Below are 14,731 nucleotides of genomic sequence, written 5' to 3' on the forward strand. Positions count from 1 at the left end.
GAGTTATTTTAAGTTATGATCTAATCAGAGAAGAACCTAGTTATATGGCCAAGGTATTTGTAAATATATTTTGAGTCTGAGTCTTATTTCTGGGAGCACGGGGCTGGGAGGAAGTACTACACCTTACCTCAATAGGAGGATCCTCGGGGCTTGATGGCCAGCCAGCCTCACCTAGCTGTCCAGTGTGAGACCCTGTCTCAAGAAATATTAAATGTAGGGAAGCCACTTATGGTGGCAAACACCTTTAACCCCAGCCTCAGGTTAAAGGCGCAGATCTCTTTTATGTTCAAGGCTGGCCCCTGATACCTAATAAGACCTTGTGTCAAAATAACAAAAGAATAAAATTAAAAAGCAAAGCGGCCTCTGCACACATGTGTGCACACATGAGAGCGCTTGAGTACACACATACACACACATACACACACACACACAAACACACACACACACAAACACACACACACAAACACACACACACAAACACACACACACAAACACACACACACAGACACACACACACAGACACACACACACAGACACACAGACACACACCAGGGGGCGTATAAAATGCTGCTAACTAAAAGCATTGCCAAGTGGCAAACGTCCTAAACTTCCTACCCAATGAACCCTTCCAGGAACCTTGAGAAGGACGCGCGCCCCATCCTGATTTACAGCTGAAACCAGGAAAGCGCAGAGAGATTAGGAACTTGCCCATGGCCACACAAGCAGCCACAAGGTGGAACTAGTGTTTAGGTCCACCTGCTGCTGAGGTGAAAGCTGGGAAGGGGCCAGTCCCACAGCTCAGAGCTGTACTTCCTTTGAGAGTCACGATCACAGTTGACCTACAGGAAGTAACTTGCTGACGTGCTGTGACCTCTGTGTCCTACTGAGGGCTATTCTGGGCGATTTATTCAGAGTCTATCTTTAAAATATTCTCATTAACCCACAACAGCAGAATGAGGCTCGCCCCCAATTTGCACAGAAAGAAAGTGAGGTCATATAACCTCCCCAGGACCGCCATACCCTCCCACATTCCCCAAGTTAGCAGCAAGAGACTGGGCCCCAAAATCCACAGCACTGGCCACTGAACACATTGTGGTCTCTCAGCCAGGAACCAAAATATTGTGTCTCTCAGGAACTGAAACATTGTATCTCTCAGGAACTGAAACACTGTGTCTCTCAGGCCACCCTGAGATAGGATACCCTAGCAGGAGTCTGGGCAGTTTCTAAGACTTGTGTAGCAATAAGAGTAATTCTGACAGGAACAGAAGTAGCAGCTGGCATCCAGTGCTCTTTGGGAGACCCAGAACCCTGGCAAAGAAAGGGTCAGCCTGGTGGTGCCCCGTGGCCTCTCTCACCACACGCCCCTTGCCTCCAAGAGAGCACTCATTGGTTATATGAACTAGTGCAAACCCTCCCACACCACTCGTGACAAGAAGGAGCTGGTGGCTGAGACTTGATACCATGAGCCCCCAACAGACACTACATAATATTAATTATGGCTCCTCTTCCAGGAAGCAGACCCCGAGCAACACTTCGGGGCTAGCCCAGTGGCCCAGGGCACTGTGAATGTATAAGTGGGACATATAGCCTCCTGTGACCTCAACTTCAGCTCTACACACACGCGCACACACACACACACACACACACACACACACCTCTTAATTGTTGCTAAATGTTTCCAAACATGAAAGTTAGAGAGTGTATTACTGGGACGCTGTGGGGGATGGGAAGTCAACAGCTACGCCATGCAGTCCCCTGTCTCATAATGATGCATGGCCGGTTACCTCTCCTTAACTAGTAGGAGAGTGGTTTGCCAGGCCCATCTCAGCCTCTTGGGCCCATCTATTTCTGTCTTGATGATCTCTAGCTCATGTCGGTAAGTGTCTGTAGAGGAACGTGGAGGCGAGAGAAGGCTGAGTGAGTGAGGGAGAATTGGACAAAGTGGGTTTTAAAGTGGTACACTATGGATTATGGGTTCTTGGAGCCCTGGGGAGGCAGAATGGAGGAGAGAAAGTGCAGACATTCCAGCTTCTGAGGAGGAGTGGAAGCCAGATTCTCAGCTGGTGTCTGCTTCAGGCCAAAGGTCCACCCCACCACCTACCAACCTTGCCAGTCATCCAACCTTAAACCAAGCAGGACTCGTCCTGCTGAGTGCTACAAACCAGGAAAAGAATGTCTTTTCTTATCGGTGAGACTCTAACCACTAAGACCAAGATGAAATTCAGTGGGAGAGCCTGAGATTTGCTGAATTTGCAGGACTTCCTGACAGTGACGTGCCTAAGGAGACTATATAAGGACGGGTTAACTCCATGTTCCTTCCTCCCAAGGGCAGCATGAGTAGAGACCAGGTGTTAGAGGCAGTTAACATGCGTGTTGACAGCCAGAGTAAGGGAAGTGACCTCAACTTCAGCTCTTCGCTACTCGCTTAAACTGAAAGACACAAGAGCCTCAGGGCTCTCTCTGCTCATCAGCACGCGCTGCAGACAGGTTTTCAGCCTGCTGGAAAGGACCGGCCTCCAGGCAAGGTTATGAGTCAGCCACGTGAATGAGGAACAAAAATGTTACTTCTCCTGGGAGTCCAGGGTGGAGAAACAGACAGGGAGTCATGGAAACAATGTTACCAGTTCAAGCCCCACTTGGGATAGCGCCTCTTTTGGGCACTGTCTGCTCAACTGGTGAGTGAGAAAAAGGAAATATAGAGTGGTCTCCATCCTAATCCCTCATCTCTCTGCCCCTGCTTTATCCCAGCCCCTCCCAGAAATGGAATACAATGGCAACCCTGAGTCAGTGGGCTACAAGATCAAGTACAGCCGGTCTGACGGCCACGGCAAGACACTGAGCCACACGGTACAAGACCGAGTGGAGCGAGAATACACGATTGAGGACCTGGAGGAGTGGACAGAGTACCGTGTCCAGGTCCAGGCCTTCAACGCCATCGGGAGCGGGCCCTGGAGCCAGGCGGTGGTGGGCAGGACCCGGGAGTCAGGTACCACACTGCTCCTCTTCCTCTGAGGCCATCCAAGAGCAGATCGTGCTACGGCCATTTGTGCAGACAACTCAAGCAGCTAGCCTCAGTGCTCACCCCATGGCAGAGCACCCTGCCAGACCTCTAGGTCCCCCAGTGACAGTCCCCACTCTTGGGAAGTTTGTGGGATAGCTAAACAGGACTGCTAACTGTCCAAGCCCATCCCAGCTCACTGCCCCACAGCCAGCTTCAACCCCAACACCCAACAGAGGGATCTCAGAACATTCCAGAAACAAAACCTATCTCTCCTAGGAACCTAGAAAGGGGTTTTAAACCTGAAATATGAACCCCGGTCCACAGGCAACCCTCTTTTGTCCAACCTATGGTTCGTTGTGACACTTTCAAAGTGGCAGGTGTCTCTTCTACCCTTCCTGATGCCCCAGCTTTGCCTTCTTACAATGTGTGGGCTGGAATGCAAGGTCATCCAAAGTTATTCCAGAACCAGGGTAGGCTGAATTCCCGAGCTCAAGGCCAGCCAAGCTATGTAACGATACACTTTCTCAAAATCAGTGAGGGTAGGCAGCGCCATGGCTCAGCCAGTAAAGACACCTGTCGTACAAGCCTGGTGACCTGACTTTGATCCCCAGAACACATATAAAAATGAAAGGAGAATCAGCTCATCTGTGTCCTCTGAGCTCCATGTACACACTGGGGCGTGCACATACAGTCTACACACCCACCATGGGTACACCTAATAATAATAATAATAATAATAATAATAATAATAATAATAATAATAATAATGGTTATTCTGAACAGACAGAAATGAGGGGCCAGGCTGAGGATATAATTCAGTTAGTAGAGTGCTTACCTAGCACGTCCTAGATTGCTTCCCCAGCATAAACTAGACATGGTGATTGAAACCTCTAATCCCAGCACTCGGGAGATAGAGGATCAGAAGTTCAAGGTCATTCCAGGCAACATAGTGAATTTGAAGCTGGCCTGGGGTACATGAGACCCCCACCTCCCACCTAACACCCCCAGAAAAGAAAGAAGGAGAAATAGCTGACCCCAGAAACGTCTGTAACATCCCCCAAACCATCATAGGATCGCTTGCAGCTGTGGTCTGCATGTGCTGTCTTTTCTCCCATGGAGCTGGCATCATGAAGCTGGCTCTTTGATTGGTCCCCACATCCTTGCTGTATTTCCCACCACTGTGGGGCTGTCTCTGGGTCCTTATTCTTCCTTGTCACTCCTGTCTCCCATAGTCCCATCCTCTGGCCCCACCAACGTGTCAGCTCTGGCCACCACCTCTAGTAGCATGCTGGTTCGCTGGAGCGAGATCCCGGAAGCAGATCGAAATGGCCTCGTGCTGGGCTACAAGGTAGCTGTTGGGATCAAAAGGGGGTGGGTTGCACCATCTTCTCTAGGCCCTCTACCCAAGGTGTCTTTGTCTTCCTTCCTCTGAATCACTCTCTGCCTCACAGAGGCACAGGGTATCTGCCTAGTTTCCCATCCGCCAGTCACCACAGCAACCAGAAGTCCTCCCCTAGGGATAGGGAGACATCCAGTAACTGCGTGACTGACAGGGTCTATCAGACTGCTCCGCTCTTCCAGGAGGCTGATCTGGGGACCTCAAGCTTTATCCTCAGCCCTAAGGGATACAGTCTGGTTTCTATTATCTTCTAGAATTCCTTTCAAACTGTTCTGGGCCATGTGGCCATTTGGTCATGTGACTATGTGACCATGTGGCTATGCGGTCATGTGACTGTGTGGCCATGTGACCATGTGGTCATGTGGCTATGTAGCCATGTGGCCCAGTCTTACCTTGAAAGGTAAGGATCATAGGATAATGTCCCATTTCTGCCACTATCACTCTGAAGCCTTAAGCAAGTCACTTTCCCTTGTGGGCCTACGGGGACTTCTAGCTATGCACGGCTGAGTCTCCCTTTAGGGCCAACCCCTCCAGGGGACCCCGTGTTCCTGCCCCACCCCCCACACCCCCCTGGAAGAGACTTCCGGACAGAGGCCCTCCTCTGTGTTGGCAATGGCAGGTGAGGTACAAGGAGAAGGACTCGGACTCCCAGGCCCGGTTCTGGCTGGTAGAAGGGAACTCGTCCCGCAGCGCCCAGCTCACAGGCCTGGGCAAGTACGTGCTCTACGAGGTCCAGGTTCTGGCCTTCACACGCATCGGCGACGGCAGCCCCAGCCACCCTCCCATCCTGGAGCGGACGCTAGATGATGGTAAGCCTACACCCCTCTAAGCCCAGAGGGTCCACCCCCTCATCCTGCCCCACCCCACAGTGATCCCCAGTCTCAGGATCCTCCTCTGGAAAATGGGGTCACCAGAGGCTACACCAATTCACTGCAAGAGGATGCTATTCATAGCCAATAAGGGAGAGTGGGGGAAAGGGCCAGGTAAGGACAGGCGGATGTCTGACGCCACCTCATGGTCTCTCCCCAGGACAAGTAGACAGTACAAAGATTTGGCACTGGGTTTGGGGGGTTTGGGGGACGTGTCCCGAACCTGGGGCAGGTCTGCTTTGGGCAGAATCCATGAGACTAATGCCTGGGCATATGCCTCTTGGTCCTGTTTGTAAAACAGTGACACCAGAAGGGCTCCATTCACTGCAGAATCCCTCCCCACCCCACCCCCGGTCTCAAACTGACAGACAGAGAGGTCTCTACCCTCCATTCTCCCACACCCAGCAAAGTGGCCTGCCCACCACAAACACTCGCAAGGCCCAGACAAATGCAGAAGCGAGCCCCGCTATCGCCCGTCTGTATACTCTAACTGTAAATCAAGCTAATGACCTGTTAAATTAAATATGTTCTATCCTCCCGCCTTGACACATATACCCACATAATGACCTAGAAGGCCAAGTTCAAGTTCACGCATCTCATCTCCTTGACATTCTGGGCTGGAATGAAGTGTCACAGGAAGAGCGCCCACTCCCCGCTGCCACTCGATCCCTCACCCCTTCCTCTCATCCACACCTGTCAGGCTGCAGCCACCACCCCCAAACAGCTTCCCTGGGCCATCCCCAGAGAGCATAGAGGATGGATCCGGGGACCAAGCCCACTCAGAGTGTGGGGGCCCCCTTGAGCCTTCCCTGAGCTTCTAAACGCCAGGATTGCAAAGCCAGGTGTGGAGAGAGGATTCCTTCAGAGTCAGGGTGAGCACTTTCCAACCTGTCACAGCCGCTCAGGAAGCGGCCAAAGCACAGACCAGGCTGGGGCTGAAAGGTCCTGGGTAAAGCCCTGGCTGAGGCCCCCAGGATCATTCCAGCACAGACTTAAAAGCCAAGAACACATGTTGGCCCATTCTGAGAGCCCACGCACAGACGCACGAAGCGCAAGGAAGTCAGAATCTCGGGCCCTTGACAAATAACTAGGGCCTGTTTGAGGGGTGCACATACCCCATCTCGCCTTCTAGGTCCTGTAAACTGACCCTGATTTTGAGGATAGACCATTCTGTAATTACTCGCTAACAGGTATACTACACACAAAGTCACTGAACTGACCCATCAATTCCCCCTCGATGCTCAGCCTGGCCTGGACAGGGCCACAGACAGAACAGCGGCCTCACCTTCTTCCTTCTGTCTCCTCCAGTCCCGGGCCCCCCCATGGGCATCCTGTTTCCAGAGGTGAGAACCACATCTGTGCGGCTCATCTGGCAGCCCCCCGCAGCCCCCAACGGCATCATTCTGGGTAAGTCTGCACCATTCCTGTGCCCTTCCTAGGAAGGGAAGAGGAGGTAGCGTGATGGGTTTAAAAAAAAAAAGAAAGGCAGAGATGGGACAGGCCTGGGAAGCCCTGAAAGTCCACAGCCCCTGAAAAATGAAAATGTCTGACGTCAGTCATGGCGCTCACACTTGCAGCCCCAGCACTTTGGGAGGTAGAGACAAGATGAATAAAATTGAAATAAATATTTTTTAAATATGTAATTAAATAAACTCATGACACCAAGAATAGTTTGGTCTAGCCCATCTTGGGCTAGCCCTGGAGGAATGGCACCACTCAGAAGACAAAATGACAGTGGACTAAAGCACTTTAGACTAAAAAGCACCAGGCTATTGCTTCAGAGCCACCGCTTGCTGGCAGGTGACCTGGCCTCTCTCGTCCACACTCCTCAACCATAGCTAAAGGTGTAAGAGCGACCAGGAGAGCGTCCCACGCCAAACAGGAGCCAGGGAGGCCTGACTGCAATGTCACTGCGGCCACAGACATAGGTCCTGTCACGGGACACTGGGGCCGCAGGATCCGCCATTGCCCTCTGCCTTTCTCCCCACAGCCTACCAGATCACACACCGGCTCAACGCCACTACAGCCAACACCGCCACAGTGGAGGTCCTGGCCCCCAGTGCCCGCCAGTACATGGCCACGGGCCTCAAGCCGGAGTCTGTCTACCTATTCCGTATCACAGCCCAAACCCGAAAAGGCTGGGGAGAGGCTGCTGAGGCCTTGGTGGTGACTACAGAGAAGAGAGGTGACTGCCCATGGGGCTGGGGAGGCCTGGGGAGCTGAAGAGGGCTTCTGGAGCCCACACGGGGGCTTAGCACCCCTCCTAGTGGGCGACGGGGAGAAGCAGTGGGGAACAGCATTGCTTTAGTCTAGAAAAGAGAATGGACTCCAGTCTTGGCGTCGAGGTCAGTGAGGGATCATGCCGTGTCACAGAGCTGGACTGGGATTGCCCAGGATCCTACTCTGTTCAGGTTCCTAAAGGACAGGTGGGGTCTGAGGCACAGTCTAACTGAAAGAGTCATGAAGCCGTGGGTTCAAGTCCCTGAACGGCGTAAACCAAGTGTGCTGATGCACGCCTGTCACCCTAGCACTTGGGAGGTCCCAGCAGGAAGATCGGGAGTTCAAGGTCAGCCTCAGCTACATAGCAAGTTTGAGGGCAGCCTAGGGTATGAGAGAGCCTGTCAAAAATAAGAAACAAATAATACCAAGGAGATGGTTGGTGATCACCCTCCACACCCTAGTCCCCTCCACATCCCTAGCCTTACCCCTTACCCTGGGCTAGATCTGGGCTAGAGCCTGCAATCTGAGCTGCCCCGAGCAGGCACATAGAGAGTGGGTTCCCTAGATGTCAGCCTGGGCCCCTCATTGGGTTGAAAGGTGATCTGCTAGAAAATATCCCCAACTGGGGAGGGGGTGACAATACACATGACAGTAAGACAGTGGATTTCCTCCAAGGGCTTCTTTGTTCTTAGGGAATATAGATAGATATCTGGGTTGCCCTAGCAGGAGGAAGATGAACAGGTGCTGGGGGGCGGAGGTGAGGGGGATGGGGATGCTCAGCAAAGCATCCTGCAGTCACTAAGCAACCCTTCCACAAAGAAGCATCAGGTCCAAGGCCAAGAACACTGAGGTTTGGCAGCCTATCGTCTGGGGTAGGGAAGTCCTAACGAAAGAGGGAAGTGGAGCAGGGGGATGACGGAAATGAACTCCCACAGAGGGAAGCATGGCCCACTCCCACTCAATCCGACACAATGCTTCTCCATCATAAGCAAAAGCAAATGTATCCACAAGTCCCTCTGCCAGGGCCGCCATGACAGGCACGACTCTCCAGGCACCTAGGGCCTCGGACGCTGAGGGCAGGTCTCACTCATATGTTAGCGGCTGTCAGAAACCATGCAAGGCCCACGAACGTGGGAGTTAGATAGGGATGGGGTGTCTGTCCCAAGTTCAGAACACCTTCGAACTGCCCTTGAGAAAGGGCAGCCCCTCCACCATCACCCTGCCTTGGCTGCAGTCTCACCTACTCCCTGCCCCGCCTCCCAGACCGCCCGCAGCCCCCTAGCAAGCCAGTGGTACAGCAGGAAGATGTGAAAGCACGCAGCGTGCTGCTGTCCTGGGAGCCAGGCAGCGACGGGCTCTCCCCAGTCCGCTACTACACCATCCAGACTCGAGAACTGCCCGGCGGCAGGTGGGCGCTGCACTCTGCCTCGGTGAGCCACAACGCCTCCGCCTTCACTGTGGACAGGTAAGGTGGGGTCCGCACCCACGGCTCTGTTCCCTTTGGTCCGAGTGATCCTTGCAGGAGGGAGGCGGCTTCTGAGAGCACCTTCAGCTGGTCGCCTGTCTTCCTCAGCTCGCCCCACTCACCCCTTCCTGCTCTTCCCCCGTCCCTGGGAAGCCCATTAGGGTTGCCTCTTAATTATCTGTGGAGCCCGGCCAGGCCCCCTTAGCGAAGCCCTTGCCAATCTTCATTAGCAATTCTCCCAACATCCTGCGTCCTCCTCCCATCTTTAATAGGAGTACGAAGCTCCTCTCCAAAACTGGCCTCAATCTAACCCCCGGTGGTTGTACTTTTTTTTATATTCCATTCGACGTGACCTGGAACTTGAACAAGCCTTCCCTCCCCCACCCCCTTCCCCAGCCCTGTAAATCAAGAAGACTTTTTGGTGGGAAGAAAATGAAGCTCGTAGAGACGATTTTTCCTTTTTTTCCTTATCTCTGGGGAACCTACACACACACACACACACACACACACACACACACACACACACACACACACACCAAAACTCCCCTAACTTCAGGAAAAGACTGGCAGTTTGCAGGGCACCATACATACGATTGTGTAGAGAGGAGAGTGTAGATGTTTCCGTGGCCACCAGAGCGTGGGTAAGCAGAGATGTACGGCTAGCCATTGCAGTGATAATGTAACCTAAGCAGGGATGGGTCATGGCCACTCAGCATCTCAGGACCCATCGCAACCTGACCCCTTCCCAAGCCTCCAGGTTTCCTTCCATGTCATGTGTCAGCACTCAAGCCCCTCCTTCTTCCCAGGATCCCCTCCTCAAGCAGTGAGAAATGAGACCCCACGGTAGAGGAGTTGGCGTGGGTATCGAGGGACAATGTGTCAGCTTCTAGGGGTTAGGATTCGTCTGGGAAAACAATCGTAGTGGTTTCAGCCTGAGGCCAACCGGGTCTGTTGCTGTGGGCCAGTCGAGCATGTGGTGGAGGCCCATGGTGCTCAGGAAATGGACCTAGAGGAAGGGCTAGGGGATGGAAGATGGGTGCGCATGTCCCAGTGATCCACTTCCTCTACCAAGGCCGCACTTCCTGAGAGGTTTCAGTCCCCCCCCCAAAAAAAAAGCAATCGCACCCATTTCGACCCAAGTCTTCAAAGCCTGTGGGGAGATGACTCACATTCAAATCACAGTTGACGCCATGGTCACTGGTCCCCAAATCCCTCCGCAGACTCAAACCCTTTACGTCCTACAAGTTCCGAGTGAAGGCTACCAATGACATCGGGGACAGCGAGTTCAGCGAGGAATCAGAGTCGCTGACCACCCTGCAGGCAGGTCAGTGCCATCCAGAGCCTCTAGCTCCTGACCCTGGTGGCTCCCTGGGCATGAAACTTTCTTCTGCGGGAGGGGCCTCTGACGGGGAGAGATTGCTCACTAGGCCTGCTAGGCCTGTCCACTTCCAGGCCAGGGATTTGGGACAAAAGGGTTTTTAACCAGGGCTCAGGGTCCTAAACCCAGCCTAGAATTTGAGTGCATTCCTTCTCCAGTGGTCCTCCAGCTTCCCGGAAGTGGGAATGGATACCCACCCCGACCCTGCACCTAACAGCTACCTAAGTTCTATGGCTCTGAGAAGTTCTAAGACCCTAGGTTAGGTCTAAAATCAGGCCTCCAGCTCACCCTGGTCATTCGCTATGAGGAAACTGGGTGGGTGGGTCTCCAGGGTAATTTAGGCAGGACCTACCTAGCTAACCAGCGTCAGCAGAATCTGGTCCCTGTGTGTTTCTGGGTGGTGCTGACACTCGGGGCCCCAGAGTCCACTCCTCTGTCTCTCTCCACAGCCCCCGATGAGGCACCCACCATCCTGTCGGTGACCCCCCACACCACCACCTCTGTGCTAATCCGATGGCAGGTAAGGCTAGGTGGACAAGGCGGGTTCGTTTCCTTGGCTGGGACCAGAAAATCCACCAGTCCCCCCAGGGCTGCCTCAGCCTCTGTGCTATACCCCCTGAGCACAGGAAAAGGGGGGGGGAAGGGAGGAGATCAAGGTGCATGCACGTCACAGACTGTGGCCATGAGTCACAAAGTTCAAGTGACAGGGTTAGTTTCATGACCCCAGACCTGTGGAATCTGTATGCAGAAAAGCATATAGGGGCTCTGAGGACTCCCCAAGGCTTCATAAAGCCCACACCCAGAGGTCAATACCAGGCTTCCCAACAGAGACCTGTGACCTTCCTCGTGAGCGGTATCCCCCTGTGTAAGTTAGTCTCTCCCAGCTGCCTGATCTTTAGTAAGAAACGTTTGTTCTGCCAGGGCCCAAGGCAACCTCAGCCAGTGATCATGATACCCATACATTCTCTGGAGCCCAGCCTTGAGCTCAGCGGGTCACCCACAGAAGCCCCTATGTAGGGAGGGGCTAGCGAGCTCCTGTCCCTACTTCTCAGAATCTGAGGATCTGCGCCCAGCAGCAGTCCATGTTCAGCTGAGGCCTGGGATCCCAGAGGGGACACCCCCTAAGAGGAAATGACCAGGCAACCTCTCATGAGCCCAAGGAGGCTGGAGCAGATGGGAAACTTGGACAAAAGGGCCAGACAATGCCCGTGGCAGCCAGGGAAGCAATTAAGGAGCTAATAAAAAGGCCGAACCATTCCAACTGATTTCTTAAAGGAGGATCATCAAAAAAGATAGTTTCCACTTGGCAAAAAGCCCATCCTCCAGCTCAGCCGAGGACAGGGACAAAAAGCAAAGGAGGAAAAGGAGGCCATACACATGGGCATGCTTGTCCCAGTGTAGGCCAAGGGCTCAGCTCACAGGAAACACCAGGAAGTGCTGGCTGGGTGGTCATCAGAGAGCAGGGGTGGGGTGCAGAGAGGTGGATCACAGGGTCTCTGGACAAGCAATGGCTGATGATTCCAGGGGTGTGTTTTCTGCTCTCCTGTCTCTCAGTGGGTTTTCTGCTCAGCTGAAGGGGGCTTGCATGGTGATTCCTGCCCTTTCCCCCACCTCCAAGAGACCATAACAACCTCTTTGGAAATGCCCAACCCTATCCCAGTTGTTTTCCCGGTTGGGACCCCAGTCCCTGCTCTGTGGCTGCAGAAGGTGTGATGGACAAAGATATAGGGGGAAGTGAGGAGAGCCATGGTCAAGGCCCCTCCCCATGTTTGACCCTCCCACCTGTAGCCTCCATCCGAGGACAAGATCAACGGCATCCTCTTGGGCTTCCGAATCCGGTACCGGGAGCTGCTCTACGAAGGGCTGAGAGGCTTCACTCTTCGGGGCATCAACAACCCTGGGGCCAAGTGGGCTGAGCTCACCTGTGAGTAGCATTTCCCGGGCCTTGGGGAAGATGGGGGTAGATATGCTCACCTGCCCCATCTGCTGCTCCCAGTCTCCCTGAGTCTCCCTGAGTCTGCTAAACTGCAACCGGGCCTCCCGGTCGTTCCTCTTCTTACCTCATCCGCTCACTTGCTGAACATTTATTGAGCACCTTCTGTATACTCCAAGACACTCTGGGCACACCAGTGGTTAAACAGACTGGTCCCTGACCTCTTGGATCAGTCCGATGGAAGAAGAATCAGGCATTCCATAAGTAAGCCCTGAAATAGATGTCCATGGTCATCAACACAACAGTAGGAGAATGTTCCAGAAGCGTTAGAAAAGGCTTTCTTGACATGGAAGGATGATTGCAGGTTAGGCAGGCGAATGTGTGGAGAGAGGAGCCATCAGCCTCACCATCTAAACCCCAACCAAGAACAACAGTCAAGACCCCTCCTATTCCCCAGGAAGCCACCACCCAGACCTAGGGCCAAAGAAGCCAGCCTTCCAGTATAGGAGAAGCAGAGAAGGGGGAGAAATTTAGGGGGACATCCCAGGGAGAGAGGATGATGGGAAAGCCAGGAGCAGGAGGAGGGTGTGCGTGGGCTTTGTAGGACACACGGAGAGCATGGGAGTGGTGACCTGGCCATGGGAGGTGTGACCAGGAGAGAGGCAAGGAGGCTGTGGTGTTCACATAGCAAAAGAGCACACGGCTGAGCCAAGCAGGCAGGCTAGGTAGGCCATGAGTGTGGAATCCACAGAGCTCCCGTGCGTCTGTCCCGGGAAGGGAGAGGGAGGCAGGCAGGAAAGAGGAGGGCTTGTAGAGGATTAGGAAGGGGAGCTACACTCTTCACCAAAGAGAAGTTGGCAGGAGAGAGGAGACAGCCTAGGTCCCTGTGGGCTACGCTGCTGCATCCCACACCTCCCAAGTTTGTGGAGCCATGGCTTCCAGGGATGGCCGCAGTCAAAATAATTGAGCACGGAGCAAGGGATATGAAGCGAACAAGACCCACAGAAATACCCGCCATTCAACAGCTCGTGTTATTTTCTTATATTTATTTTTTTATTTTGGCCAATGTTTGCCCGCGGCTGTGATTTTTATACGATCTGTGTCCGATTCGCTCATATTTCTTGACAATAAAATTGTTTCTGGTTCATATGAGGGAATTCACGACGCCAATATTTCACCGTGGCTCGCCCAGGCTCCAAAGCAAAACTGGGGATCCAGTGGGATGAAAGCGCCCCCCCGGAACTGCCCTCAGGGTTGCTAAGCTGAGAGGCTCCCCTATGACTTTGGTCAGTGTCCACCGGAAGTAGGGACAGCAATGTTTTAGGAGCTATCCCCTCCCGAATCCCCATCCCGGCCCCTGAACAAGCACGGGAATTGGAAGTAGTCCTCTTGCCCGCTCCATCCTCAGCCTTGTTATTCTTTCCTGGTTGGTTCCCCGTGGGTGGGACGCCTGCATATACTAACCTCTATCTGCTGTCTCCCTGGCTTCTCACCCCCTGCCCCTTAGCCTTGTACTCCATGCGGAACCTGACCCGGCCCAGCCTCACACAGTACGAGCTGGACAGTAAGTCCCCTTGCATGGTGGTCCGTGGTGGCCCAGGCCTCCTGGGGTGGGCTGGGAAGGGGGTCGTCAAGAACACCTGGCCCCAGGCTAACACACTGTACTAGTTTACTTTCCGTTGCCCTGATAAAGACCAGGATGGAAAGCGACTTGAAGAGGAAAGGGTTCGTTTGGCTTACACGTCCCAGTCCATAGTCCATCACTGAGGGAAGCCACACAGTAATGCAAGGCAGGAACTGAAGCAGAAGCCACGGAGGGGTGTTTCTTATTGGATTGCTACCCTAGCTGGCTCCGACTGGTCTCTTATACCACCCAGGACCGACTACTAAGGGATGGCACCACCCACAAGGGGCTAGGCCCTCCCACATTAGTCAGGAAAATGCTCTCACGGAAGCAGAGTCTCAGTTGAGGTCTCCTCAGATGACTCTAGCTTTATCAAGCTGACAGAAAACCAGCCAATATACCCACCCAGGTTGCTTGGACTACCTCTAACACATACATCTTTTAAGCACGTGAAGCAGGAGGCATGTTGGAAGAGGGTCCCCCAAGCCTGCCCTGTAAGTGCTGAGTAAGAACATTATAGACTCGCATGCAGGTCAACAGTAGGAGGTCAAGCAGAAGGGAGACGCCTTCCCCATGCTTTATCTACAGGAAAAGAAGGCAGGCATCTATTGCTACTGCCCAGCTTGACCCATGTAAGACACGTTGGCCCTCACTGTCTCTCTGGCCCTATCTGAGGCCCCTGGGTGGAATATGTCCACCTCCAGCCTGTCCCCGTGTGGCTCACCTCTGCCCCTTGCTCTGTTTCCGAACCCTCAGGAGGTTCTGCCCACATCCACACAAGGCCTTCTGATCAGGAAAGCCAACCTTGGGATCTAGACTCCCCTCTTCTCTTCCTCAGCCTG

The 14,731-nt window shown here is 53.5% G+C and overlaps 1 protein-coding gene across 1 annotated transcript in view; it reads left to right on the forward strand.

Annotated features, from left to right (window-relative positions):
* Positions 1–14,731, forward strand: part of Sdk2 (sidekick cell adhesion molecule 2) — a 274,922-nt gene that overhangs the window by 221,460 nt on the left and 38,731 nt on the right. Inside the window, exons 25-34 of the mRNA XM_032912110.1 lie at positions 2,749–2,986; positions 4,234–4,349; positions 5,020–5,209; positions 6,578–6,676; positions 7,260–7,454; positions 8,753–8,954; positions 10,175–10,278; positions 10,782–10,852; positions 12,121–12,256; positions 13,773–13,829. Coding sequence (XP_032768001.1) covers positions 2,749–2,986; positions 4,234–4,349; positions 5,020–5,209; positions 6,578–6,676; positions 7,260–7,454; positions 8,753–8,954; positions 10,175–10,278; positions 10,782–10,852; positions 12,121–12,256; positions 13,773–13,829 — 1,408 coding nt within the window. The remainder of the gene's footprint in view (positions 1–2,748; positions 2,987–4,233; positions 4,350–5,019; positions 5,210–6,577; positions 6,677–7,259; positions 7,455–8,752; positions 8,955–10,174; positions 10,279–10,781; positions 10,853–12,120; positions 12,257–13,772; positions 13,830–14,731) is intronic.

This window comes from Rattus rattus, chromosome 9 (assembly GCF_011064425.1).
Source record: "Rattus rattus isolate New Zealand chromosome 9, Rrattus_CSIRO_v1, whole genome shotgun sequence".
NCBI lineage: Eukaryota > Metazoa > Chordata > Mammalia > Rodentia > Muridae > Rattus > Rattus rattus.